Source organism: Phalaenopsis equestris, unplaced genomic scaffold (assembly GCF_001263595.1).
Source record: "Phalaenopsis equestris unplaced genomic scaffold, ASM126359v1 Scaffold225361, whole genome shotgun sequence".
Taxonomy (NCBI): domain Eukaryota; kingdom Viridiplantae; phylum Streptophyta; class Magnoliopsida; order Asparagales; family Orchidaceae; genus Phalaenopsis; species Phalaenopsis equestris.
This window is the reverse complement of record NW_018243408.1, coordinates 98,022-125,179: the sequence shown is the minus strand read 5'-3', so window position 1 is coordinate 125,179 and position 27,158 is coordinate 98,022. Positions and strand designations below refer to the sequence as shown.

Genomic DNA, 27,158 nt, shown 5'->3' with positions numbered 1-27,158 from the left:
AACTTAAAACGAAGAAATTTCAAATATATTGAAAATGAAATATATAGTGAATTTCATATGCATTAAAATTTTGCATTGCATTTAATTTTCTCTTGGACAAATACTTTAACTTTTAAAATGACTATAAAAACATGCAATGCACTCTTTTTGTTGCAGGCCAAATAGCCCCTAAAATAATACTTGCATGTTTGTTGGAATGGGCTAATTTTGTTGACCCAATTTAATTTAATTTTCAAGTCATTGTAACCACTCTCAAAGCTTGCATCATAAATTTTATTTATGTTATGGCCGTTGCAACATAATCTTCATCACAATTATCATTTCATCAAGACATATTTTATCAATATTAGTGCAAAAATCTTCACTATATATATATATTATATATTAATGTAATAGCCATCATCAGAACCTAGCAAAATTGACACTTATCACTCAATTCCCAAGTATTTACCTTCATATCACCAAAATACATACACATCACCTTAGTTATGCATTAAAATATGTACTTCAATTTTTAAAAATTAAAATTGTTATATTTTTTATGTTACATGGAATATTTGGACCGTAAAAATATAAAAAAAAATAAAATTGATCTCATACATATGTAAATTCATGGGTTTTGAATGGCTTGAATGGCTTGCACTTAAATACCCCCTGACTAAATATTTTGAGATCAGTGTTAGGGTATGTTTAGGGCATTTGTATCTTATCTAGCTTGTTTAGATAAACTGTTTATCCTGATAAGCTGGTGATAAACAACTGATTCAGATAAGTTGCCTGACTGTTTGGTTTGTGCGTTTGAAAAACAGCTAACTCTGGATAAATGATCATTTTGCCTCTATTTTGGATAAACTGTTTAAACAAACTAGGATACACGCATTACATAACTTGAAATAAGTGACTATTTCTAAATAGAATATGCATAAATATATTTATACATAAACATATAAACTCGCATATGCATACTTATGTTGAGATTTTAAGCAATGATTGATGATGGATTTAATAGAGATAATTTTTTTTTATACATTTTTATTCCTATATATGTTGCATTAATCTGAGAAAACATTCGCAAAGTTCCTCAAAGAGATGGTTGTGTCTGGATCACAAGAAGGAGAGAAAAATTCAACATGTACCTAAACTATGGTTTGCACATAGAAAAATCACAGGAACTGAGCAACACCTTCTTCTCTGTTCACGCACCAACCTTTCTTCTCTCTCGCGATTGCGATTCTCGAACATCTTCGAAACTCAACATTTCTCCTTTGCTCTGTATGCTGAAATAGGAACCACAATAAACCATGCCCCATCTTCTCACCAATCGCGCGATATCTTGACACGATAAAGTCGTGATTAAGCTCAGGCATGAAATACCTTGTGTTGCTTCGCCCGTTCTTCGAGCGACGTCCGAGAGGAGGGGAGGAGATGGTGAGTGGCTCAGATCCTTCCGGGAGGAAGACGAATGAGAGAGTCGAGTGTTAGGACAGAGAGAGATAAAGACCTTTAACATAAATCGTTCGAACAAAAAAGCGAACTATATTTTAAAAACACCTCAAAAACCCCTGTTCAAACAGCCCGTGGCGTTTTTAATCTTTGAATTCCGCACCACATTTGGCGGGTCGCTGCACGTAAGTGAGTTCAAAACCGCGTGCCAATATCCATTGCCCTTTTCCGTCGCCCACTCCCGCCGCCATTCTGCCGTTTATTCATTACAGCACCACTCTGCTCCTCCAAACGCAGATGGAGATTTCGGAGCCGGAAGTAATACGGGACAAATCGCTGATGCGATCCTGGTCACGCTCCCGCCGCTCCAATGGCCAAACCCTAGCTCTCGTCCCCACTATGGGGTTCCTTCACGAAGGACACCTTTCTCTTATCCGCACCGCCAAATCCCTGGCTGATCTCACCGTCGTCTCTATCTACATAAACCCCGGTCAGTTCGCCCCATCCGAGGATCTCTCCACCTACCCGTCCGATCTTGCTGGCGATCTCCGGAAGCTTTCCGACGCCGGTGTCAGTGCCGTCTTTTGCCCTTCTGAACTGTACATTTCGGCTCCAGGTAATGACTTTGGCGGGCATCTGGGAGCTGTTAATGGCGAGAGGGTCGGGGCTTCTTGTCTCGAGGATGGGGGCAGTGGGCACGAGACTTGGATTACGGTGGAGAGGCTGGAGAAAGGGATGTGCGGGACAAGCCGACCGGTGTTTTTTAGAGGGGTTGCGACGGTGGTGGCGAAATTGTTCAATATAGTGGAGCCGGATGTGGCGGTCTTTGGGAAGAAGGATTATCAACAGTGGCAAATTATTTGTCGGATGGTACGTTTGAAATTATAGCGATATTCTGTTTTTTTTTTTTCACTGGGTGATACTTTTTAGAGTTTTGAATGAAAGCGCAGTTTGAATTGCAGTGAATTATATTCCGAATGTAGAAATATTTATATTCACCGTCTAGTTTGTGCCATACAAAGGCTTGTTAGTCATAAAATTCTATGTTTTTGGACATAAAACATTTGTTAGTGCTATTGGAATCCAACAGCAAGAAGATTGAAGAATGACGAAGAGAGATCCTCTATAAGGAAGTTATGAGACCCACTGAGACAGTCAAGCCGGGCTGGCTAAGCCAAAAGTTAACCCGAGGGCAATTGATCACTGTCGACTGTCCCATCAGGGGATTCATTAGAAGGATGTCCGAATCTTTAATATTCGACTCATAATAAGAGATGCCAATTTGATATAAAAATTTAGCACCCAACACATGAGTCGACCCGAAGCAAAAGTCAACGTCACCAGTATCTTTATATGGAATTATCTCACACAGAAGTCAATTATTTTGCTAAAAATGGATCTTTCTGAGAATGTTGATTTGACCAGAGCTGATCGGGCAAAGTTGATGGAGCCAGGCCGACCGAGCAAAATGAATCGAGACAAAAGGCAACTAGAGGATAATTAATCATTTGCAAGTTGTTGCGAGCCCCATTCAATGATGGGTAAAAATGTCATTTTATTTTTCAAGATAGATCCTCTATAGGTAGGGAAACATTTTTATATTCACCGTCTAGTTTGTGACAAACAAAAGCTTGTTTGTCATAAACTTCAATGTTTTCGTACATAAAATATTTGTTAGTGCTTATTTCATAGGAATCCAACAGCCAGAAGATTGAAGAATGATGAAGAGATCCTCTACAAGGAAGTTATGAGACCCACCGAGACAGTCAAGCCAGGTTGACTCAGCCAAATGGTGACCCGAGGGCGACTGATCACTATCCCTGACCCATCATAGGATTCATCAGAAGGATGTTTGAATCTTTAATATTCAACTCATAATAAGAGATGTCAATTTAATATAAAAATTTACCTGGCACATGAGTCGAGCCGAAGCAAAAGTTAACATCACCAGTATCCTTATATGGAATCGCCTCACACAGAGGTCAATTATTATGCCAAAAATGGATCTTTCTGGGAATGTCCCTTTGAGCATAGCCGATCGAGCAAAGTCAATGGAGCCAAGCCGACCGAGCAAAATGAATCGAGACAAAAGGCGACTAAGGTATAATTAATCATTTGCAAGTTATTGCGAGCCCCATTCAGTAAAGGGTAGAAATGTCATTTTATTTGTTAAGATTGATCCTATATAAGTTGGGAAACATTTATTATAAAAGGGCTGTAGCTTTTGTTACTGTTCATTGGGCATTGTAGACCCATAATGGAATCCGCCTCTCTCTTTCTCTCTCTCCATTTGTCTTTTTACTCTTCTCACGTGCTCAGTTCCTTGGATCCGACCAACAAATATTTTCAAATTCAACATTCTAAAATGTGCGGTGAGCATGAATCATACCACAAACAAGAGGAGCAATACATGAAGAAGAATCCCTAATAGAGGCTGACAATTCAACTGACCGGCTTGACGAGGTGGACCCGATGAAATCAAAGCTGGTTCAATTCAAGTTAAATTAAGCCTGAATTAATTCGTTAAGCTGTCTTTGGAAGCTTTCGAGGTTTAATTGAAAGTCAAATGAACTCTAAATCTGATAAGTTTATAGTCAAATCAAATATCTTAATAATATGAATCCAACAAGCCTAAAATAGCTCAATTTTGACATCATTAGGACACTCAAATGTTCACAGAACACTAACTAACAAGGGAACCTTTCTGTGTGGTTCGATGGGGTGGTCTGAAATCCTTCTTTATTTGTAGAGAGACCTTTCCCTTACTCTATAAATACAACCCTACACCCTTCTTGAAAGAAAACTAAACCTTGAGCTAGAGAAAGCTCAAAACATGGAAAGAGAGTCAAGCTCCAGTGTTCTACATCGAAAGTCTATTGAATGCCACGTGTTACTGCAACCGCAAACCACCGTTTGTCGGCTGTCTTATACCATCGTCTGTCGCTCCACTCATCGCAAAAAAGCCCATTGCAGAATCATGACATGCGTTGCAGAATCCTGTTGTATGTTGCGGTGTAACAAAACACTCTACGGAGCAATGCAACGATGCATCCCAAAGAGGGTGTAATAACATGTCTAAGGCATGATGTAACAACGCATTCCAAATGGGGTGCAACAATGCGTACCTTGGATACGATGCAACGATGCCTATTGAAGACAATGTAACAACACACTCCGCGATAGTTGTTTACAACCGTCGTACTCAAGATACAATGTACTTCTCTAGGCTTCTGAAGCTCTCTTCTTCCAACCCATTATTATGATCTACTTGGTCAACTACGACCTGCGTGGTTCACAACTCATATAACTCCCAACTCTGGTCTTTGCGATCTATAGACATTGTTACATGTAACTTGAGTGTGTGTTGGATTTTTGTGTAATGTTAAGATGCGAAATTTATTACTTCTCACCGCGAATCTTTCGACACATAAATCTTATTTCTTGAGACTGGGAATATCTGTAAAGAAGTGACTTATCCAAAGCATTTCAAAATCAAAGCGCCCAGTAATTGATGATCGAGGGAAAATTTTTCTAAAGGTGGACACATCTTGCTGTAACAAGATGTGTCAAGGAGAACGAAGTTGAAGCACCCCATAGAGAAGTACATTATGACGAGCGTGGAAGTCATTCCGGAGGTAAAACATTTGCCCATAGAATTCAACGACAATGTTGTTTTTGGCCAATGCTACAAAAAGACGAGGAATTCACAAGAAGATGCAAGCAATACTAGAAATTCGCGCAAATGCAACATCAACCGTCTCATAAACTACAGTCGATTGTCAGTCAATGATCCTTCGTTTTTTAGGGACTCGATATCCTTAGATCCTTCTCTCTGTCGAAAGGGCAACAAAATTCTTGCTCGTCGTGGTAAACTACTCCAAATGGATTGAAGCAAAAACTCTTGCTTTGATCATAACTGAGGTCGTTCGAAACTCTTTCCAGACGAATCTGATCCGCCATTATGGCCTACCACTCGCAATCATCACTGATAGTGGAACACAATTTGTCAATTAAGGAGAAAGAAATCTGCCATAATTAGAGGATTAACTAAAATTTGCATTTGTCCATCTACTGCAGAAGAACAGACAAGTCGAAGTGGCGAACACAATCATATTGAACTTACTGAGAAAGAAGGACAAGGGAACAAAAGGAAATGGGGTTGAGCTCCTACCATCAATCTTATGGGCGATTTTGCAACCTCTTCTTCTACGATTGAGCAGACTCCATTCATGTTGTCACACGGAAGCCGTGTTGCCGGTTAAATATAACCTTCACAGACAGAAAGTGGTCACTGCCTCAACATACGACGAAGCAAACATAATCAAATGGCAAGAAGAAATAGGGATGAAACTCACTCTCTACTTGGTAGAAGTAAAATTTGTTGACTTGACTCTCTGGCAGGAGGTGAAAAAGACAACTCAATATTAATAAGAAACATGTTAGGAAAAAGACCACCAACAAAGGCCTCATATTAAAGAAAACCGACTCAACGCATGTGGGGAAGTGGTGGGAAAACTCGATTAGATACGGACCGGGTCATTCATCATCAGCAAATAAGCTGCTCTAGAAGTTTACAAGTTAAAGATGTACACATGAAACGAAGTGCCCCTCACATGGTGTGGAGATGACCTGAAAATGTTTTACGCATAAGCTATGTATCTCTGAAATCTTAAAATTGGAAGTTACTTTTTTATCTTTGCTCATTATCGGACTGAGAAGTATAGATTTTCCTTTTAATAAAACATATGAACCAGAAGCAATTGAAAGGACCTTGAAATCCTTTGAAATACTCACCGGGTAAAATTTCCCTTACACCGAGCCATCGTCTGGAGTAATAAAAAAAAGCCTAGAAATCATAAATGGCATTGATAAAATTTTCTACTCTCGTTAAAATTAATGCTCGCAGTTAATTTTTAGATCCGACCGACGCTCGGGGAACTCAACTGAAGGTCACTCACAAAAGACGATCAAATTCGATCAACACTCAGGGAAATCATTCAAACTCAATGTTGTTCGCTGGAAGGCCCGCTTGGCCGATCCTGTTCTCACGAGGAAGTCGAGGGGTGGCAAAATGTTGCTGCAAAAATGCCCAGGGAGCAGGTGAGGACCACGAGAGGCTTAATTACATACTTAAGAAAGAGAAATTAAAGGAGGTTTGGAGAAAAGGGGAAAAGGAAAGTTTTCAAAAGGCCGTGGGAGGATTCTATTAAAGGGAGGAACTAGGGTTTGTTTTCTTTAAACATATTTTGTGTGGCTGTTGTTTTCTTTCTTCTTATAGTGTTTTTAGTAACGTCTAGGGTGTGAGAGAGCTGATCTACCTCTCGAAAGTAGATCAACCTTGTATCTTGCTCGTTTTCCTTAGATTTTTGTAAGAGCAGCCCTTGTTTGTGTTTCTTTCACCTATTAATTGTTGTTTCGTCGTGGTTTGTTCGCTAATTTTGGTGTTGAGGCGTATCATTGGCACATGCTCTCTTCCTTGGGCATTGCCCATGGACAATATTGGATTCAACAGTTTTATTTTTCATATGTTGAGATATGATAATGAGTTATTGTCGTTGACTGAAGATGCTATGTTATTCATTAATGATTTTCCTCCCTTTTCTTTGTGATTTCTGCTGTTTGTTGCTTAAAACTTCCACATACTTGGAATTTGTGGAGCGGGACTTCTGTTTAAAACACCAGCACTAAAAAAATCATCTTTTAATCCATCAGTTGAGATTCATCTGCATAGGATGGTTTTTTTTTCCTCATCAAGCTTTTCTTTTGTGCGCCATTGAATTAATCAATTTGTTCGTAGATGTAGAACTGCTAAGGTACAGATTGGTTTACAATTTGCTTGAGCAAACTATAGTGACGTTGAATTGTATACATTTCGATGCTGGCATGTCCTTCTCCTTGTGATGAAATAAATTATTTTGATTATTTTGACATAGGAAATAATTGTAATTGAACAGAAGCTTACTGGTGAAAAAGGGTGAAATCAGTTTTTTGTAGCCTAGATTTGTTAAAAAATTATGAAGTGTAGCTCGATGCAAATTAGAAGGTTCCAACAATTTTGAGAACTACTTACTAATATTAAATCCTTTAGGCATTCTTGGCGTGCCAAATTGGAAGAAAGGTGTGTTGACTTTGACCTATGCAAATCTATTTCATCCAAACTCACCTAGTAATATTTGGTAGCTTATAGTTTTATCAAGAAAAATTGAAGGTATTATTTTGCATGGCATATAGTTGACACCTACGTTGCAAAATTTTCATGTTCATAAATTTATAAACGAAAATAATGCCTTTTTATATGCACGTTACATGGAATTAACTCGAAGTTGATCATTTACAGGTTCGCGATCTTGATTTTGCTATTAAAGTTATTGGTTCGGATATTGTACGAGAGGCTGATGGCCTCGCCATGAGTTCCCGAAATGTGCATTTATCACCTGAACAGAGAGAGAAGGTTCGTCTCGTATTGTCGTTATAGTTCAATTTGGTTATAATTAAATTTGTTCCATGAAAATGCTGATATTTGCACTCCTAAATGTCTATAATTCAATGCTTCAATTTGGGCTCTGTTTCTCAAATGCTTGTTCAAGATTTATGCATAGTTTATATTTTATCTCTTTCTCTTTCAGTTGTGCTTTTCCTTCATTTATGTAGCTTTATTTCTTCAACCTCCTCCCTCTTCACTGTTAGCTCCTTCTATACCGACTTCTGTTATCATTCCTTCATCCTTTCTTCTTAACCATTCTTCCCCATCATTCTAATCCATGTTCCTTGCCCTCCTTTTTTTTAATGAATTGTATATCGTCTTTGGGGTAAGTGCTGGATTGCTTTAAATGGTTTTTGCCTAGGAGGTTTATTTGTAACGGGTCATGCACTTGCTTGTGTTTGATCTTTCCAGGTACTGATAAAAATTGAATAGCTGGTAAACTTCTATCAATTTATGTGTTGTGCTGGTCAATCTTTCATGATTTGAATTCAAATTAGATCCAAGCCATCACCAGGATACTTCAATTATGTAATGTAGGCAATTGAAAAGGGGCTTGATACTTCAATTAGAGGAGCAATGAGTGCCATCCAACAAACCCCAACCCAGGTTTTGTTAACACCTCTCTACGCCCATTGATATTGTTTCCTTGATTTTATTTGAATGCCCACTTTTTTTACCGGTGCCATTGAGATTGAGATCCTCATAAGGAATGGCTTGAGAGATGGAAAGCTCATTGGTGATCATTGTTTGATCCAAATGTGTCTACTGGTGCACCGATATATTAGTAACAAATATGGATTAAGCTATAATGGAAGGCAAAAAAAGAGAGAAGCATTGGAATTTCATTAATGTTGTCAGAATGTGCAAATGAGGGGATATGACTTGATTTCCTAGGCCTAATCTCCAACTTCTTAGTTATAGATTTAGGCCATTGTATAGTCAAGAATACTACATTTGATAACACAAATAAAATTAAACAGCATGTATAATCAAGAATACTACATTTAAGTAGCACAAATAAAATTAAATAGCAAGACTTAGCATGTACTTGTCGTGGAATGAATAAGTTTAGTTTGTTTTTAGCTATTAAAATACATAGATAACTCATGAAAATTTTCAATGGTGAGTTGGGGTGAAGTTGGTGGTGACTTCACTTTGAACTAGACAGTTGATTTGGTTGCTTGGATGCCTTCGTATGGTGTGTAGTCTTGTTGACTCCACTTGATCTCAATGGCCAGTAACAACTATCCCAGATGACTTCAAACGATCTTGTTGTTGAATTAGAGTTTTGCTGAATATCAAGGAATGTGCTAGGTAGCTTTGAAAAATTGAATTCACTTGATATGCTATCATATCTTTTGATGAAATCCCTTTTGTGGCAAATTGATACCATTTAATTGGCTGATTGACTTGCTTTTAATTCAATTTGAGCAATCACTGAGACTTTGCTGACTCGGCCTAGATGACATTGAGTGCGTAAACATGATATCTTTTTCTAGGGATCACAAATCCATGTTTTTCATAAATTGCTAGAATTCAATGAGTTCTACCTATGTGAAAGTTCAGTATCAGTGGAAGGAGAGTCAGAAGATACAGTGGAAGGAGAGTCAGAAGCTGCGCCAAATGACCCCTTATATGCTGCGTTCGACGATTTTGTAATGTCGTGATCCCGTTTGTTTTAAGCGTTCGCTTGGGCGGCAGGCTACCGCGTGTAAGGTATTTCACTATTCCTCCCTGGATCTTTCGCTGCTCCGAGAGGTCTGTGTTTCGCGTTTAGGGTGAGCTTATTACCCCTCAGCCCTTCGATCTCGTCTCCTCTGTCCCTCGATCCCGCTCCTCTGTCGTTGCCCTAACTGTGCGATCAAGCTTTCTCGTCTCCCCTGTTTCTCGATCCCGTTCTTCTGTAGTTCATGGATCGTGAGGTATACTCATCCAAGTTCTATGATTCACAATTTTAGTGTTCCCGTCTCCAGTTAAAGAAATGATTCAAATTTTTTTCCGAGTTCTATGATTCGAATTTTTTTTTACTTTCATACGATCAAGCTTCACAGAGAAAATGATTTTTCATGTTTTTTATGGAGGAAACCTAAAAAAATTATTCAAGAGGGAGCTTGATTACATAACAGATATTTCATGGAGAAATTGATTTTTCATGTTTTTAATGGAGGATTTTCATGCATATATATAGAGGAGCAGAATCTTCCGTTGAACCGACATTTCGACATACTCCCATGCCGACATTGATCGTGTTATGATAATTTCCCAAGAGGACAGTGTCGCTGAGGACAAACGACGTCAGAGTTTTAAATTGAACGTTTTAATATTTTTACTTGTAATTGTAATTGTATTTCTTCTTATTTTATTTGTTTTGATACTCACGAAGTGGTGAACAATGTATTTTAATTTTTGTAACTGAACTATAATAATTTGAGACATATGTTTTATCTATTATTTTCTATAAACAATTCTGTTGCAAATTGCTTAACCAAACAGGGGCAGAATGATCATTTATTCAACAAGAGCTCCCAGTAAGCTGTTCTGAATAAACTGTCTCAAACAACAAACCAACTTATTCTGATTATCTGCAGATTATCAGAATAATCTGCTTATCAGCAGATTATAAATAATTAACAGCTGCCCCAAACAGACCCTTAGAGCTGGATTGTATAAATAAATTATGTGAATGGCATCTATAATTGGATTAAACCTGCACTTGGCTAAGGAACTCAAGGATAGTGGATGACTTGGCCGTACTTACAAATGCTGGTGTTAATAGAAGACAAATAATGTTGTGGTGTGGGAGCAAAGCTAGTCTTTAGAACTAGAGGATGTAATTGAAAATTTCTCCCTTAATATAGCTATTATTTTAAAATCTAACAAATATTCTTATTATTATTGATTGTTTATGAGAAAAATAATTGTGACTTAAGATCAGAAGGGTGAAGGAGAGAGCGTGGATAACTCTTCTTATTCTATAATTTAATCATTAGATGTTAATATTACTACTTATTTTGAGAGTTTTGCTATTTTTAGTATATTAGGATATTAATATGTTACTTTTTAATATATTAAAAAGTCAAAGTGATAATATGTTACTTCTCAGTACATATTTTGAACTTAATGCAATATTTTTATTTTACACAATTTATTAATTTTGAGGCTTATCCCTTGAAATGCTTTGAGGCTTACTCATTGCCATAAAAATAAAAACACCTCAATACTCAATTGAGCAATTTTAAACTTTGTTATTGACATGATATGTATCATTATAAATAGCAATGTCATCTCATTTCATTGTTTGCTATATTACCTTTGTAACGCCCAATTTATTTGTCTGGTAACCTTTTCATTACATTTTGAAGGTTTTCAAATCAAACTCACAATGCAATAGAGAGGCGAAGGAGAGAAAGGAGAGGTCAACTTGCGGGGTATTGCTCGAAGGAAAGTGCTTGATCAAGAACTAGAATTGAGTAGTGTGAGCGACGAACAATGAAGAATTGTGCTCGGGAGTCAATGGTGCTTGTGTGAAGAAAAGGAAGGTGGAGTCGCATGCGGGTAAGGAGCATGGCGAGTGACTCGTGTAACAGAGAAGGGTGGTCCTCTCATGAGAAACAACAAGCCTGGTAGCTTGGTGTGAGGCTGTAGTTGAGCAGCTCTATGCACGAAGAAGAAGGATCAGCTTGGTGCGGGATAGTGCGAACCTAGTTGAACAGTGCAGTGAAGGATAAATTGAGCGTGCTGAGGCCAGAGAGAGGAGGGACCAAGCGTCTTGCATGCAATAAATGGGAAGAGCCTAGTTAAGCCTTTGAGGAGGTGAGGGTATATGTGTTTTATGGTTTTAATTAATAAATTATTTTAATTAAAAGTGTTCTTAAGTTAATATTAAAATTTTATGAATTAATAACGATGATTAGACTTTAGAAGCAATCAAATTAAAAGAGAGAGAGATCTAAATTGGCAACTGTGTAAAAGATGAAGGGGTTAAGTGAGGTTCGGTTAAGGTTTAAATTTTTTTTTTGGAATTTAGAATATTTAATTGAATCATACTAATTATCATTTTACAAATTATTGACAAAAAGTTGGAATAATATATAGATTAGAAAACGAGAAAAGTTGATGACAGTAAAAAAGATTAGGATTTTATTTCTGGAAGTAATTTGTTAAATTAAGGTTATTTAATATTAGTATTAATTTTAATGATTAAACTTACAATTGAAGGATTATAATATTAATAAAAAAGATGTAATAAGATAATAATAATAATAATAGTGATTCATAATTATTGATTTACTAGCATGATTAGTAATGCGATAATAGATTGTTAATATGGACATTTCTTATTTTATAGGTGTTCAGTGGAAGGAATTATAACTTAAAGAGTAAAAAAAATGGAAGACGTTGTGGTGAATAATTATGTTTCTAAATTATAATAATATCTTATTTTAAAATGTATTTCTATTTTCAATTGCTCTATGCAGTGAGATTTAAACTATATTTGATTCTTCGTATTGTTAGGTGTGAGATATGCATGTTAACATTTTTGTATAAATAGGCGCATAGTAATTTTTCCTAGAGAGATCATATTATTCTGTATTTTGTAAATTCTGTTATAAGTGTATTTATTCATTGATAGATAAATATTAAATATTTTATAAAAATTAATACATGATATAAATAATGAAATACAAATACTGTTATATGAATTGGTTGTATGTGCATGATGATAAAAAGAGTTCATCTCTTTATGATATTGGTTGGGGATGCCAATATATCCATGCAGGTAGATTTTTTCCTATTATCTCATATAGTCACAAAATTTAGATCATGAATTGTTGTGCTGACAAGAAAATATCCGCCAAAGGTGACTAAGTATCTTTTCATCTTAGATAATGTTAGAGTTGTTTTGTGTTATGTTGTTCCGACAGAGTATGTATCAGTGTTACGACAATTTAGTCTTTTGTTATTTATCATTTTTTGATATAAATTAGTCTTAATAGGTTAGGGCTAATATATGCATGAGATTGTGATATTTAAGTCTTAGGTTTAGAGTTTGAGAGAGAACGCCTGCTCGAATTGTAAGTGTTGGAAGAGATCGCCTACATCTTGAATTATAAGTGTTTATCTTTATGTATTTGTGTTATGTTGTTTTAATTTGATATCGGCGGAATATAATATATTATTTTGCCTTAATTTCTAGGAAATATCCGCTCCGATCAAATTTGTATTCTGGGAAGATTCCCCCGACCTGAGCTCATTAGTGTTTTGCCCTAATATGTGTGGCATGATCTGACACAGAAGATCTGGTAGAAGGCATACAATATCGCAATATACAGGGATCACGACATATAGGGCGTCGAAAGAAACATTCACGACGGGAACATACGAGATTGATCTCTATTCGAACGTGATAATTTGACAAAATCTATGGCGATACAACCACGATAAGAGCTAGATGTGAAGCCAACATCGGATTCACGACATACAGGGAAACAATCGCTTGATCCTACCTATCTGCGAAGCAAACCACGGGATTGCAATGTACATCGACCCAATCTCGAGATACAATCACGCCTCGAGCTAGCTGGGAAGCTTCACAGCGAGCCCTAGTCGGGAAGCAATTGGGATTTAGACTTAGAAGCCGACGACGGGATCTCAATGTACAATAGCTTCGCTTTCTTGATAAAAATCTTTATAGGAGTAATGACAGTAAAAATAATAGTCTTTGGAAGAGAAATTAGAAGGGGAAAATGAGTCAAATTAGATAAAAAATGAAGATGCATTTCTCGTCTATGGAGAGATGGCTCTTGTCCATAAAGGGTAGGTTTACAACCCTAGAAAAAATGACGAGGAAAATCATAGAGTTTCATACAAACCCACCTCCACCGCTCGTGAAATTGAACAATAGCAAGGAGCTAACGCGAGTAACAACATTCTAAAGAAATTGTGTGGCATCAGAGCAGCATAGCTATTTTAGGTGGAGTTGGTTCTGTGGGATTGTGCGAAAGAATTGGGAGCGGACATGAGTTGAAACAAGCAGAAGGATTCATGTGACATCACTTCAGCGACACTATTCTAAATGGATCAGGAGTCGCATGATTGAGTGAAGGAATTGGGAGCAAACTTGAGCAGAAACACTTTGAAGGAATAACACAACATTAAAATGAATTGAACAAATGAAAGCATGTGGCATTCAACGAAGGAGTCGAGAGCAAATTCAAATGATAACATCTGGAGAGAATTGCATGACACCGAGAGTTTTGGAAGGAATGAAAATATGCAAAATGGGATGAGGTGTGATTTAGGGCTGGAAAAGATTGATTCGAAGGATTTCAACATGAAACAGGGAACTATGGTGGGTGGAACCCCGACGAAGGGCGACATCCAATTGCGCCAGTTCTTTCTGTTGTTGCAGCCTTCCAATCAAAATATAATTTAGGTGTAGGTATGGGAATAAAATTGGTGGAGAAGAGAATGGGAAAATATAAGGGACTGATTTTAATACTACATAACATTCAAGATAGAGACGAGATGGAGGTGCTTCATGGTGACTCCGGTTTGTGCAAGGCCTTGGTAAAGATCTAAGACCATGTCGAGGGCAATTTGAGAAGCAATGTTCGGATTTTGGATCAAGTTGCATGGCATGGAAGAGACACTTGATACAAAGTTAGCAGAGATTACGACCATCGATGAGCTATTGGTGGAGCTGTTTGGGTCTATAGTATTCTCTAAGATTGAATTAAAGTCAGGGAACCAACATAGTCGAATGTGGTTGAAGGATGTGCACAAGACTCCATTTTGAACTCATGAGAGCCACTACGAATTTGTGTTTGAATAAAAAGGGTTGACGATGAGGACGGTTCATGGGAGCCAAATGACTTGATCTAACAACTGTTTTACACCTTAAAGACAATATGTTTTTTTTTTTGAAGGGGAGTATTGTTACCCTTAACGCCTAAGGGCAACTTAGTCTTTGGTTATTTATTATTGTTTGGTATAAATAGAGTTTAATATGTTAGGGTTAAGGTATGCATGAAATTATGGTCTTGAGTCTTAGGTTTAGGGTTTGGGAGAGATTGTCTATCTTTTGAATTGTAGGTGTTGGGAGAGATTGCCTACCTCTTGAATTATAGGTGTTTATTTTTATGTATTTGAGTTGTGTTATTTTGTGTTAGTGAAAAAAAAAATATTTTATTTTCCCCAATATACGCGGAAAAATGGGCTTCGATTTGTATCTGTCAGTTTGGATTGTGTTATGTTTAGAAGATGCTCTTGGCATGGATGTATAAGTTTAAGAGTATGAAGTGTAATAAAAGCTAAAAGATTAAACTTTGTAAAGTAAAGAAAAATGTTAATACGTGTAGAAATCTTAGTTTCTTTCCATGTGTAAATGTCATTAATGTTATTGTATGATTTTTTATAGTATCATAGGAAAAAATAACATTCATATTGCCTTTCTTAATTGAGTTATTGTAGTTTAAAATTGTAATTACTCCACTGGATCATTGTAGATAACTTATTAAGTCGATTTAACATTTTCAAATTTAAGCTTTTGGATAGAAGGTGAGTAATAGAGGAGAGAATGTGTACAAAAAGAGAGATCAACAGTTAAAAAGTTACATTTATTTTTGTATAATTTAATTTTTAATCATTAGTGTCTTTTTTTTTTTTAATTTATATTTATTAAGCATATTTTATTTCCATTATCTGACCATTGTTCTCGCCTTGAAAATTCCAATTCATGGGGCCAAGTCATGACAACCTTTATACTTGTTCATTGAATTATATGAGCACAAGTTCATTTGCCCTATATGAGCACAAGTTCATTGCGTACTGGGCATCATATCTTAATGTCCATTGCTTTCATTCTAAGTATATGATATCCCTAGAGATGATGCATAATTCATGATTGTTGATGAGGATCATCTGATTTAATTTGTTCTATTATTTCCATTAACTAAGTAAACTATGATCAATGACTTCTCAAGATGACAAATTGTGATATCTTGATACGATTTTTCATCATTCACTCATCATTCACTTTGGGCAAATAGAGTTATATTCTTTGTTTTGTAGATCCAAAGTGCATTACTATATTTAAGTATTGTAGAGCTTATAGACTAGCCTTATTAAAAGCTCCCCCTTCATGATCTCGAGAGATATTTATATGCATGTATTTGCACTTGATGAGAAGTCTTGAACTAGATAATAAGTTTCAGGGGGCAAAATCTCTAGGTGGTGACTTGTATAATATTCAACCCATTTTTGTAAAAAAGTTGACCTGCGGTAGAGCCGGGTGAATATTTTAAGAAACTGTGATTATATTATCATTTTTAAGCCTTACACTCATGATACTTAACTTTCTCCTTATGTTTCCTTAGCTACAAAAGCTAGAAGTAGCTTCTCTTATAATGTTTATGATACTTCTATTGCTCTTTGGTTCTATTCCAGTGTAGTTATAATAGGTTATCCTGTTATTTTTCTTCCCACATTGTTTTGAAGTGGGATTATGTATTTGAATCATTGTAATGCTGATTTCATTATAATGAACATACATCAAAATTAGAATGGCTTTTTGGGGTATATTATACTGTCGTAAGATTTTCTTCGAGCTTAAGCAAACCTGGCTTTTTATATGCACATCATCCAATCTAGTATTGTAAAATGTCTACTCCAAACTTCAGTCTCTAAGACATTGGCATTTCCTTCTTTACTCTTTGTGAGCGGGTGTGGGTGCAGGTGCGGGTGGATTGGGGTGGGGTGGGGTGGGGCGGGTTGTGGGGTTGGAATCCCTTTTTTCCTTGTCACAAACAAGCACAAAGTTTGCCACACTTGAGGATTTTTTCGCTCACTTAAACCACCGCACATACCAGAGGTGAAGTCCCTTATCTCCCTTCAAGCAGAAGCCATCCTCTCTTTCAATCAACACTTCCCTCCTCTCACTGTTCCTCTTCCTGTCTCCTTCTCCACCACTGTTCATAAATCAAAACCCAAGAGCAAAGCTGGAGAAAAAGCAACAATAGAATCAGGGTATACAGATACCTTCAAATCTCTCATTTTCTACTCCGCCTCCTTCCTGTGATTGAATGCGGGATCGCATCAACTTCCTCGCAGTCCTCTCATGCATGTAGCGCCGAAGCCCTCTCCTATGCTTATCTTCCTGTGCCATAATTTATTCCACACCACTGTCTCCTCAAGCCACATTCGAACCTTTCTTTGTCGTGACTCCGAAGCCATTCTATCTCTCTCTTCATGTGATCAACATTGCCCTTTATCGTTCATTGTGTGCACAAAACTCGAACTTTCTGCGTCGAAGTCTTCCACGCCATTGTCACCTTAAACCATCAAAGGCCTCGTCACATCTCCACCAAAGCCGCCCGAGCCTCCCTACACCAAAGTCGCTTGATCACTGCATTGTGGCCCTTCCCTCTGCCGCTCTGCCCTAGCCCAAAGCCTGAAGCCCAAGCCCTAATCTGCATGCACACGAGACCTTCCTTCCTCCGTCACCTGCCCTGAGCTGAAACTTTTGCTCGGTTTTCTTGCTCCCGTTCGAAGAGCCTACACTGAAAGCTCGATTCCCTCACGAGTTTGCTTTCCCCTTTGCTTGCATCACTGATGCTCTGCCCTAGTCTCTCTTCGCTGAGCCTTGAACAAAGGTCTTCTGCTTCCTTTAGGCTGAAAGTTTTGCCAGTCCTCTTTTCTTACTTGAGCCCAACCCAATCCCGAAACCCTACATAAGCTACATCTACTCAAACCCAACCCACTTCACTTACCCAATCCAAGGCAATGATCTGACTCTTTATTTCTTGATTTGCTATTTGTATTTTATAGTTTATATTGTAAATGAAAAATATAAGAGAGAGAGAGAGATTTGAGTTGTTTTTTACTTTATTCCTTCATCGTTATTGCTTCAACAAAATCTCATCTTCGTTGTCACGGCTTTCTTTCAGAAGGTATAAAATGGGACTATAAGGGTAATTTTCAACATATCCATGCAAGGAAGCTTGAATACCTATTCAGAGGAATTGAGTACTATTCATGAAAATTAAGGACTAGTTTGAAAAATCTTTTTAAAAATAAGGGGATTGGGAAATGCAAGTACTTGTTCAGGGACTTAGGGGAAATTTATGTTTGTGATTTGACCTTTTGCAAGTACACTTATGATCGATAGCGTCTTATAGATTGTGAGTTAAATATTTTGCTTTGCTCCTCTGCCACAGTGTCTTACAAACTGATCAATGCATCTTATAGACAGTTGAGCAGATTAGCATTCTCCTGGTGCCCACTAATAGGTGTTGTTGTCGGGAGACTGGCAAATTATTTGGGTGTTTTGGACTTATAAATAAATTAAGATCTTTGGACTATTTAAATTTGAAATGACTCAAAAAATTGAATTATTTAAATTGGCTAAGTATTTAGAATTTGGACATTTAAAATTTAGGATCCCATGACTTGGAAATATTTTAAAATTTATTTTTTCAAATATTAGGCTTCCAAGGGTTTGAAAATTATAATCTAAAATTGATTTTTTTTTTAACTTAAGAGTCTAGGGTTGAAATTAATTCAAATTTGGGCTAATAAAGATTTTCAAATGATTTAAAGCATGCATTATGCTAGCATATAACATGAATTATTAAGACTCACAAGATTAGCTTAAATATGGAACATTATATCACACCATCAAATTCACAATATCACTTGCTAGCAAATATAATTCAATTCTTTTCAAAGCCCAAAATACAATATTGTATTATTTAAAATCATAATATTGCAAACATTTCAAGTTTTGAATGATTTCAAGGTTTGTACAAACTTCAGGTTGTTTCTTATGTTAAATGCAATGTTTTGAAATTCATGTGAGTGTTTGTAAGGCTTATATGAATAATAAGTTAGATAGATTAGAGCTATAAATGTTTCAAGGCATTGAAGAAAATAATTCAATTATGCATAATTTAAAAATCTTGCATGTGTTTCTTGAAGAAAATTTCATGTCAAAGCATAGTTTAAAAGATCGTGCAAATCCTTAAAACTTATAAAATCTTTTGAAATATTCAAATACAAGAAATTAAATGCCCATTTAGGCTCCACTAAATCGATTAGTGCATAAACTCTATTAGTTTGAAAATGTTGCACTGGTTAAAGATTAAAAGTGCACTCAAATAATTCATATTTCAAAAAAAAAAAAAAATCAATTGGGTCTCCCTTTCTAGCGGTCACGATTGTAAGTTCTACCTAACTAGTCTGATCATGCTCCTGTTAAGGATTGTAGTTGACGAGTATTGTAAGTTGTAATAAAATTCCAAATTATAAGATAAAAATTTATGAGTCTTAATCACCAACTCGGATCCTCATCCTTATTAGGATTTAAGTTGACAAGACTTATATCCTAACAAGCTTAAACTGACAAAACTCAAATGAACTTCAAATTTAAATTTTTTAAATATTTATATCCCCGATAATGAAGTAGTTGATAGAATACTTCAACCGACAATTTTCAAAATAACCAACCAAATTATTGAAGTTAAAATAATCATTTAAAAACTTAAAACAAATCACATCTACTCACCACAAGAGTTTGTCGAATGTGACAAATTTTTTATTAATTTTAGCTCACAAAAGAGCTAAAGTCATATCGAATGTACCATTGTATTCACGCTCAAAGTAATTTCTCGCTAGTAGGGATATGACTTGAGTTCTTTGTCTGCGTGGTTTGGCTCAAAGACCTAACAAAATTTTAGTTACCATCAGAGCCCTCTGACTGGGTTGTTGCCGCTAAATGACACCATTATGTTATTTTTACAGTCGCATTCTATATGTTTTCCAACGACTTTCTGCCATTTGAGTTGTGAGTCATAAGGGCACACATGATTGACACAAAGCTTTATGTTAGCTAAAATCAACATAAATTTGCTCATTTACAAACATTTACCCTAGATTTATAAGTCTCTTAAACGACACAACCCATGAATGCTAAAAAGAATCCTTCAGTCAGGCTGGGTAGACTATCTCCTTTGAATATGAGATGTTTGGTTTGCTGAAAAAATAATGCAATGTAAAATGAATGTAATACATTAGTAATATTTTGTGTTTGAAATACTGTAGAGTTGTTTGGTTCATTGTAAAATAAACGTAAGATTTTATTTCTTTGGTTTGAAGTAGATTGAAAACAATATATTTCAAAATATATAAAGTATTATTGGCAGGTGATGCGTGGCACCTCGCAACAGCGATCGACAATTGATGTTAGTGACTAGTGGCAGTGGGCGATGTTGGCGGACAACGGGCAATGGGGGTAGATGTTGGGCTATGGTGGAGGTGGTAGAATGCGGGCTATAGTGGCAAATGGCGGGCTGTGACGACAGACGATGAGCTGTTGCGGCAAACGTCAGCAAATGTTAGCAAACGGCGGGCGATGACAACGACGGGCTGTGGAAAACAGCCGCGATAGAATGCAAACAGTGAAGGACGATGAACAACGAACGACATACAACGAACGAAGAATAATAGAGGCAGGTAGTGGACATCAGGTGACGACAGTGGTTGGGGTGGGGGGTGGTGACCATGAAGGCAGAAGAGGCAGGTAGTGGGGAACGGTGGTCGACAACGGACAACGGCTGGCGGTGGATGGCGGGAGGCGGACGACAACAGGCGACAACGGCGGAAAAAAATGGTAGGCGGTGGGTGGTGACTGTAGCAGTTGGCGAGCGATGGCCGACAACAGCTAGCGATGGGTGGTAACTTGTTAATATTATTTTACATTAATGAACGGTGTAAATCTCAAATTCGGTCGAATTCTTCATTAAAAATGAACTTAAGATTTAAAGTTCAAATTCAATCATATTTTATATTGTATTTATAATTCTTTTTATCAAATATATAATTGTTTAAAATCTCAGTAAAAGATTTACAGAACATTATAAATTCTTCCAACCAAACAACCCTTAAGTAGATTAGGGACTACAACGACCTGGGATGACATAACTATGAGATTTTGATCTGGTTCGTCATCATTTCTCCCACCATCTGCTTTAAGATCCAAGTAATAAATTTTAAAGTTTAAATTGTAAGTTAGCCGCCCCTATATGTTTAATATTCAGTGTTAAATGACTAGCCTTAATCGAAAATGCTCTTCTATTATTAGGAGGGGTAATTTAATCATAGGGGCTTGTGCCTATGGAAAATCTCGAATTTTATGGCACACCCCAACTGGCCTCTCCCTTTTTAGGGTTCTACTTAGGTGCAACAGACTGACAATTTGATCAGACCAACTCTCACTAACACTCATCCTGACTTTTATAATCAGGACCCGGTGGGTGATGAATTAGTCTAATTGGATATCCACAACATACGTGATACATTGCATTTTAAGTACATATTCAGAAGGATGAAAATTAAATCATCCAAAACATGAAACCCATATAGAGCTGCTAAATCCAAAATAATAAAATTACTTACCTAAAACTTATGTATAATGCTTCCAAAACTATCGTGCAAAAGCTGTACAAGGGCACACCTGGCTACTCTCCCCAGTGCTCGTTGCTCTTTCTTGAAAGGCAACAACGAAGAATAAAAAAACAACTAAGCTCAGAGAAATAATCGCGCTAATATAAGATTTTACCTATGAAAAAGGAGCAACGTGCATGCTCGTAAAAAATTGTACATGTCTACACACGGCTTAACACGCTAGTTTAAGAAAGCTGGTACAAAAATTAAGACTAGTATAATATGTAGCTCGTAAGCATGAAATCATAAGCATTTCTCATAGTAGTATTATTTCATAGAGATCATATCATAATAATGTCACTTGTTTAATTTATAATATTTAACTATTTTCATATTCTTTTATAATGAGTTGAAATCCTGCTCCAAAAGCTATATGAACAATCAATTAAAAGTTGTGCTTTCCGATAGCCCCCTTGATACCTGTGATTCCCTAAAGTTCTGTCATCGTCTAATCCCAACTGTTTTCAGAGTTTTATCCCCGTATAAGTTGCAAGAGTTGGGAATAAATCCCTACATGTAATACTCTACCCATACATTACTCATGCATTTTTTATAGCATAATGCCGACATCATACATTCATGAATATTGCATATGCATGTATGAATCTTAAATGAATACCTGCAATGTATCATAATATAGCATATCATCATATGTATAGTAAAAGACATTCACTTACATTCATACATATTAAGCTGGTAATCATCTACAATATGCATGAAGTTTAAATGTTTGTATATCGAACTAAAAATTATATGCAAATCTATAGAAGATTATTTTTCTTAAATTAGTACTATATTATTTTATTTGATTTGATGGTGCAGCCTTACGAGGAGTTTTTATACGCTCGTCTCGAGCTCGCTGCCTCGTATACAACTTGGGGAATGTAGACATCATAGATATTCATAATACCTGCAGCATACATTCATGAATATTTCATATACATGTATAAATCATAAATGAATACCTGCAATATATCATAGTATATCATAACATGTATGAATCATAAATGAATACTTGCTATATATCATAATATAGCATAATATTATATGTATAGTAAAAGACGGCCACTTGTATTCATACATATTTTAAGCAGATTACATCTACAATATTCATGAAGTCTAAATGTTTTTATGTCAAACTAGAAATCATATACAAATCTATAGAAGATTATTTTTCTTAAATTAGCACAAAATTATTTCACCTGATTTGAGCTGCAACCCGATGACAAGTTTCTATACATTTATTTCGAGCTCGACGCCTCGTATGCACAACCTGCAGAATGCAAATATCATCAGAATTCATAAAATTCGGCCTCTTAACATGATTTAACTCAAAACATAACTTATTCGCCCGAAACATACCTCAAATGGGCTTTTCGGCATAAATCGTCCTTCCAAAATCAACAAGTCTCCCAAGTCCTTCTAATGTCTTAGTTTTCACTTTCACCTCGCTAATTTCATGCTAAAACTCAATTGGAAGCTTTCAATGTGCTTTCGACGCTTCCGACACTAGTTTGGTGCCTTCGACTGTTATCGAAAATGAAAAAAGCACGAAAAATGAGGCAAACGTTAAAACGGACGTGAGAGGAAGGAAATGAATACTTAGAATGGAGAGAGAGGAATTTGTACTTACAGAAACCATGTCGGAGCCCTAAATCGCAGCTGCCATACTCTGGTAGCCGCTCGGTTCGCTGTCTGCTCGCCCCTTGCCCTGTAGCAAGGGTCGCAACTTGATGCATGGGGCCAAACTAACAGGGAGGGGAAGGTCAAGGAAGAGAGAAGAAGAAATAAAGAGAGGAAAATACAAATGTGAAACTTTCGAGCTCTCTTTGACCGCATGAATGAAATAAAAGTGGCTTATGGTCGGTGTGCTACAATGCAGAGGATTAAGGAAGGGATTAATTAATATAATTAAGATGCATATAGGTTAAGAATTATTAAACTTCTAACTTTATATTTCCCAAATCATTCATAATTTACATACAGTGTTTTATGGATTTAATTGGTTTCATACGTAGAATCTAATAAATTTTTTTCAATCAAATTCCAAGAGATGTAAATTTTGGGGTACTTTTCAATTGTGCTGAACTTTATGTGATATTATGAAATTTAGGCGTTTAACCCTAAATGTTGAAGTTTTCACAAAATAAGGAAGAAATCTCTGGGTAGTGTCTTATCTACTATTACTTCTATCATATAAAATTTTGACTTACAAAGCTCTCTCAACAACAAAAGGAGAGTCAGAGCGTTGGAATTTTCGTAGCCCACAAATCTATGGAAATCCATTCTTTTAGGCGATATTTCAAGTTGGTGGCTGTACCGGGGATTGAAAATATTTATATGAGGTTTGGTAAATTTTGTTTTTTAATCAGGTTGTAACAATCTCTCTGGATGCATTTTACTGGGCCACTTTTTTAAGTTTTTCACGCTTTTTTTTTTTTTCTTCTGAGGACTTGATAGTTTGGATCTCTTGCTGACAGAAATGAATATTTTTTTGAAGATTGATCAATTTCATAGATGCGGTGCTAACTCATGAAGAAAAATAAATATGAAAACTAAACTTGGGCTGGATGCTGTGGAAAAACTTTAGCATTATCTCTTGGGCTTGACTTTATTATCAAGCAATTCACCTTCTCGTGCTTAATCATGCCATTATCTTTGCATTTTTTAAAGTTTAAAAAAAAAATCATGCATTGCGCTTGTTCAGTATTACTAGCTGAAAAAAATGCTTTATGGAAATTTGAAGTTGTCGCTTTTATTATTTCTTGCTTTTCTGACATAGCTTAATGTACTGTTCTGTCCTGATTTGAGCATTGAGATTATGTAACATATATGTCGGTGTTGGTTTTTCTGCAGGCTTTGTCTATCAGTAGGTCTCTATCTAAAGCGAAACTTGCTGCAGAGAAAGGACTGAAAAATTGTCAGCACCTAAAAGATTTAGTCAGGCAAACAATATCTGAAGCTGATGGGAAAATTGATTATGTTGAGGTAACTTGAAATGCTTCTGCCCATAAGGCCTTTTCATCGACATCCATGTGATTTTATGTGATCGTAATGTGACGTGGTTTTGCTTTGGGATTATTTAGTTTCCTGCAAATAGAATGAGCGTGCACTACATTCTTTTTAGAGTTTTAGAAATCTTGGTTTTTGGTTGGATGAATTTTAAATGTAGTTAAAAGTATCATAGATTTAAAATCCATTGTCTAGTTTATTTTTGATGGATTTGAAATTCATTGGATTTAGATGAATTTCAAATACTCCACATTTTATAAAGTTTTGCTCATCGCCCCTAGCCACTAGCCGCCCAACATTGGCCATTGCCTGCCCGATGCCAATCTCTGTCGCCATTGTCCACTCTCTGCCCACTGCCGTAGTTAACAACCTGCTAGATGCTAGCCGTCATACACCACATTTTATAAAGTTTTGCTCATCGCCGATCGCCCCTAGCCACTAGCCGCCCAACATTGGCCATTGCCTGCCCGATGCCAATCGCTGTCGCCATTGTCCACTCTCTGCCCACTGCCGTAGTTAACAATCTGCTAGATGCTAGCCGTCACCTACACTCGCTGACTACACTTTTTGCATTGATTTTATTTTTTTCTATAACCAAACAAGAAAAATGTAAAGCCTTGCACTTATTTTACATAAAAGATCAAATATTTCAAATATGATCTATTAAGGCTTTGTTTTGGATTAATTTTATTTTTTCTTTGTTTTTAAAAATATGTTTATTTAATGTGTTTTTAACTTGTTTTAATTTTTTATTTCTAAAAGTAAATATGTTTTTGAAGACTCTTAAAAACAACTTTTTGGTATTTTGAATGTCTTAAAAAATAGCATATCTTTATCCAGCATATCAAAAAAATATATTGTTTCAAATCAAAACATAAATAGAACAAGATAAAAATAAAAAATAAAAGTGATCCCAAACGCCCCCTAAATTTGTATTGCTTTTCTTTTTCAACAAGCCAAATGACCTGTCTTACCAAACCACTACATATCAAAGAAAACACTTCAATCACTGGCGATGATCCTGCCATGATCCTACCAATTGAAGTTCTGTTCTCGTGAAAACTTTAGAAGGGAATGAGATTTTTTTTTTTGTTCAGGTGGGTATCTACAGGCTGTTTGAAGCAAATTTAATCCAATTCCTAAGAATGGAACTTAATTGGACGTCAGTAGAGCTTCCCACACATCTTTGTTTTTCTATTCCAGCATTGAAAACTTAGGGTCTATTTGGGGCAGCTGCAACTATTTGAAAAAGTAACTTTTAAGCTGTTGCAGAAGAACTGCTAATTCAAAGAAAAAACTGCGATGACTATTAAAATTTTTTTTTTTTAAAAAAAAGTCAGTCTGTGACTTTCTAGCATCCATCACAAGTAATTAAGGTTTCGTTTACTTTTATCTTTCGTTCGATTGCACTCACTCCCGCTAATGGAGAAAGAGATGTTTGGTAACTGAACGTTTTTGGAATGTCTCTACACGCCGAAGTGGAAAACATAAAAATTGTCATTTTAAAATGCTCTCGAGGAGTCTCGTTCCTCAATGGGATTTTTGAAGTTGGCGAAACTCCTTCAAACGGAGCCCAAATCTAGTGACGAAACACAAAGTTTCTAGCAACCACCGCACCATAATCTCAAACACACTTTTATTGGTCTGGCTGGAATCTAGCATCTTCCTGATGCCCTTTTTTTTTTCTTACATAATTGATATAACTTATTTGTTATGTTTCCATGGAACAATACTAAATATAAATTTTACTTGTAAATGCAGATTGTGGAGCAGCAGGGCCTAAAGCCTGTTGAAGAGATCTCATGCCCCGTTGTACTATGCGTTGCTGCCTGGTTCGGAAATGTTAGATTGATCGACAACTTGGAAATCGATTAATCAATTTATGATTTTCCAATTTTGTCAGCCTCAAATGAAACATTTGTTTTTCACAGCAAAATAATATGAATTGCACAAGTCATCACTGCTGTTCCTTAAATTATCTCCTTCAAATTAGGGCTGTGAATTTAGCTCGAAGATCTTTAATCGCTCAAAAATCTATTTGAAGTGTAGCTCGGATTGAGATCTGATTGAAATTAACGAGCTAAGCTATGAGCCAAAACTTTGAATCAAGATTTTTTTGAGCCGATTTCGAGCCATACACATCAGCTTGAACTGGCTTGGATCGGCTCGAAGTATTTTTTATTTATAAAAATTATATATAATGTTAAATAAAATTGAATATAATGAGTTGTGAGCATATTATGAGCTGAAATGAATCCACATAACTCAATTTGACTCAATTTGAGTCAGGTCATTTTGATTTCGAGTTGGATTGAGCTGGTTTGAGGCCGATTGAGCTGGAATTGATCCAATTAACTTAATTTTATCCAACTCTTTTTAATTACGAGTTGTTAAGAGCCCAATTCACTTTCGATGCAAGCTGGCTTGAAATCAAATATGAGTCACGATTCGATTTTAAGCTAAACTCAATCTATTCAAATATATTTCACTTTTCAAGAGTTAAAATGATGATATTATTGAGGTAATTTGAAATGGTTGATTGGTATAAATATAAACACTAAAAATTAGATGTTAGATATGCAAATACATAGGAAATGGGTGCCATGTATGTAATTGCCCCTTTAAAATATTGTATGGTTTTCCATGAAATAAAAGGGCAGATTTTAAATGCTTTATTTTAATAACTAAATATCACTTTTTTTTTTTTGTATATTTATTA

At 36.1% G+C, this 27,158-nt stretch overlaps 1 protein-coding gene across 1 annotated transcript; it reads left to right on the top strand.

Annotated features, from left to right (window-relative positions):
• Nucleotides 1-1,598: 1,598 nt before the first annotated feature.
• On the top strand, nt 1,599-26,527 carry LOC110037812 (pantoate--beta-alanine ligase). Its single transcript, XM_020742534.1, has 4 exons — nt 1,599-2,313; nt 7,781-7,894; nt 24,284-24,415; nt 26,201-26,527. The coding sequence occupies exons 1-4, from the start codon at nt 1,741-1,743 to the stop codon at nt 26,312-26,314; spliced, it is 933 nt and encodes a 310-aa protein (XP_020598193.1). The 5' UTR covers nt 1,599-1,740; the 3' UTR covers nt 26,315-26,527.
• The last annotated feature ends 631 nt before the right edge of the window (nt 26,528-27,158 follow it).

Bases quoted from the DNA above. Each gene is read 5' to 3' on its own strand.
- LOC110037812 (XM_020742534.1), top strand. From the start codon at position 1,741: ATGGAGATTTCGGAGCCGGAAGTAATACGGGACAAATCGCTGATGCGA. The intron at 2,314-7,780 runs GTACGTTTGAAA...GATCATTTACAG, and splicing joins GGCAAATTATTTGTCGGATG to GTTCGCGATCTTGATTTTGC. The intron at 24,416-26,200 runs GTAACTTGAAAT...TTGTAAATGCAG, and splicing joins GGAAAATTGATTATGTTGAG to ATTGTGGAGCAGCAGGGCCT.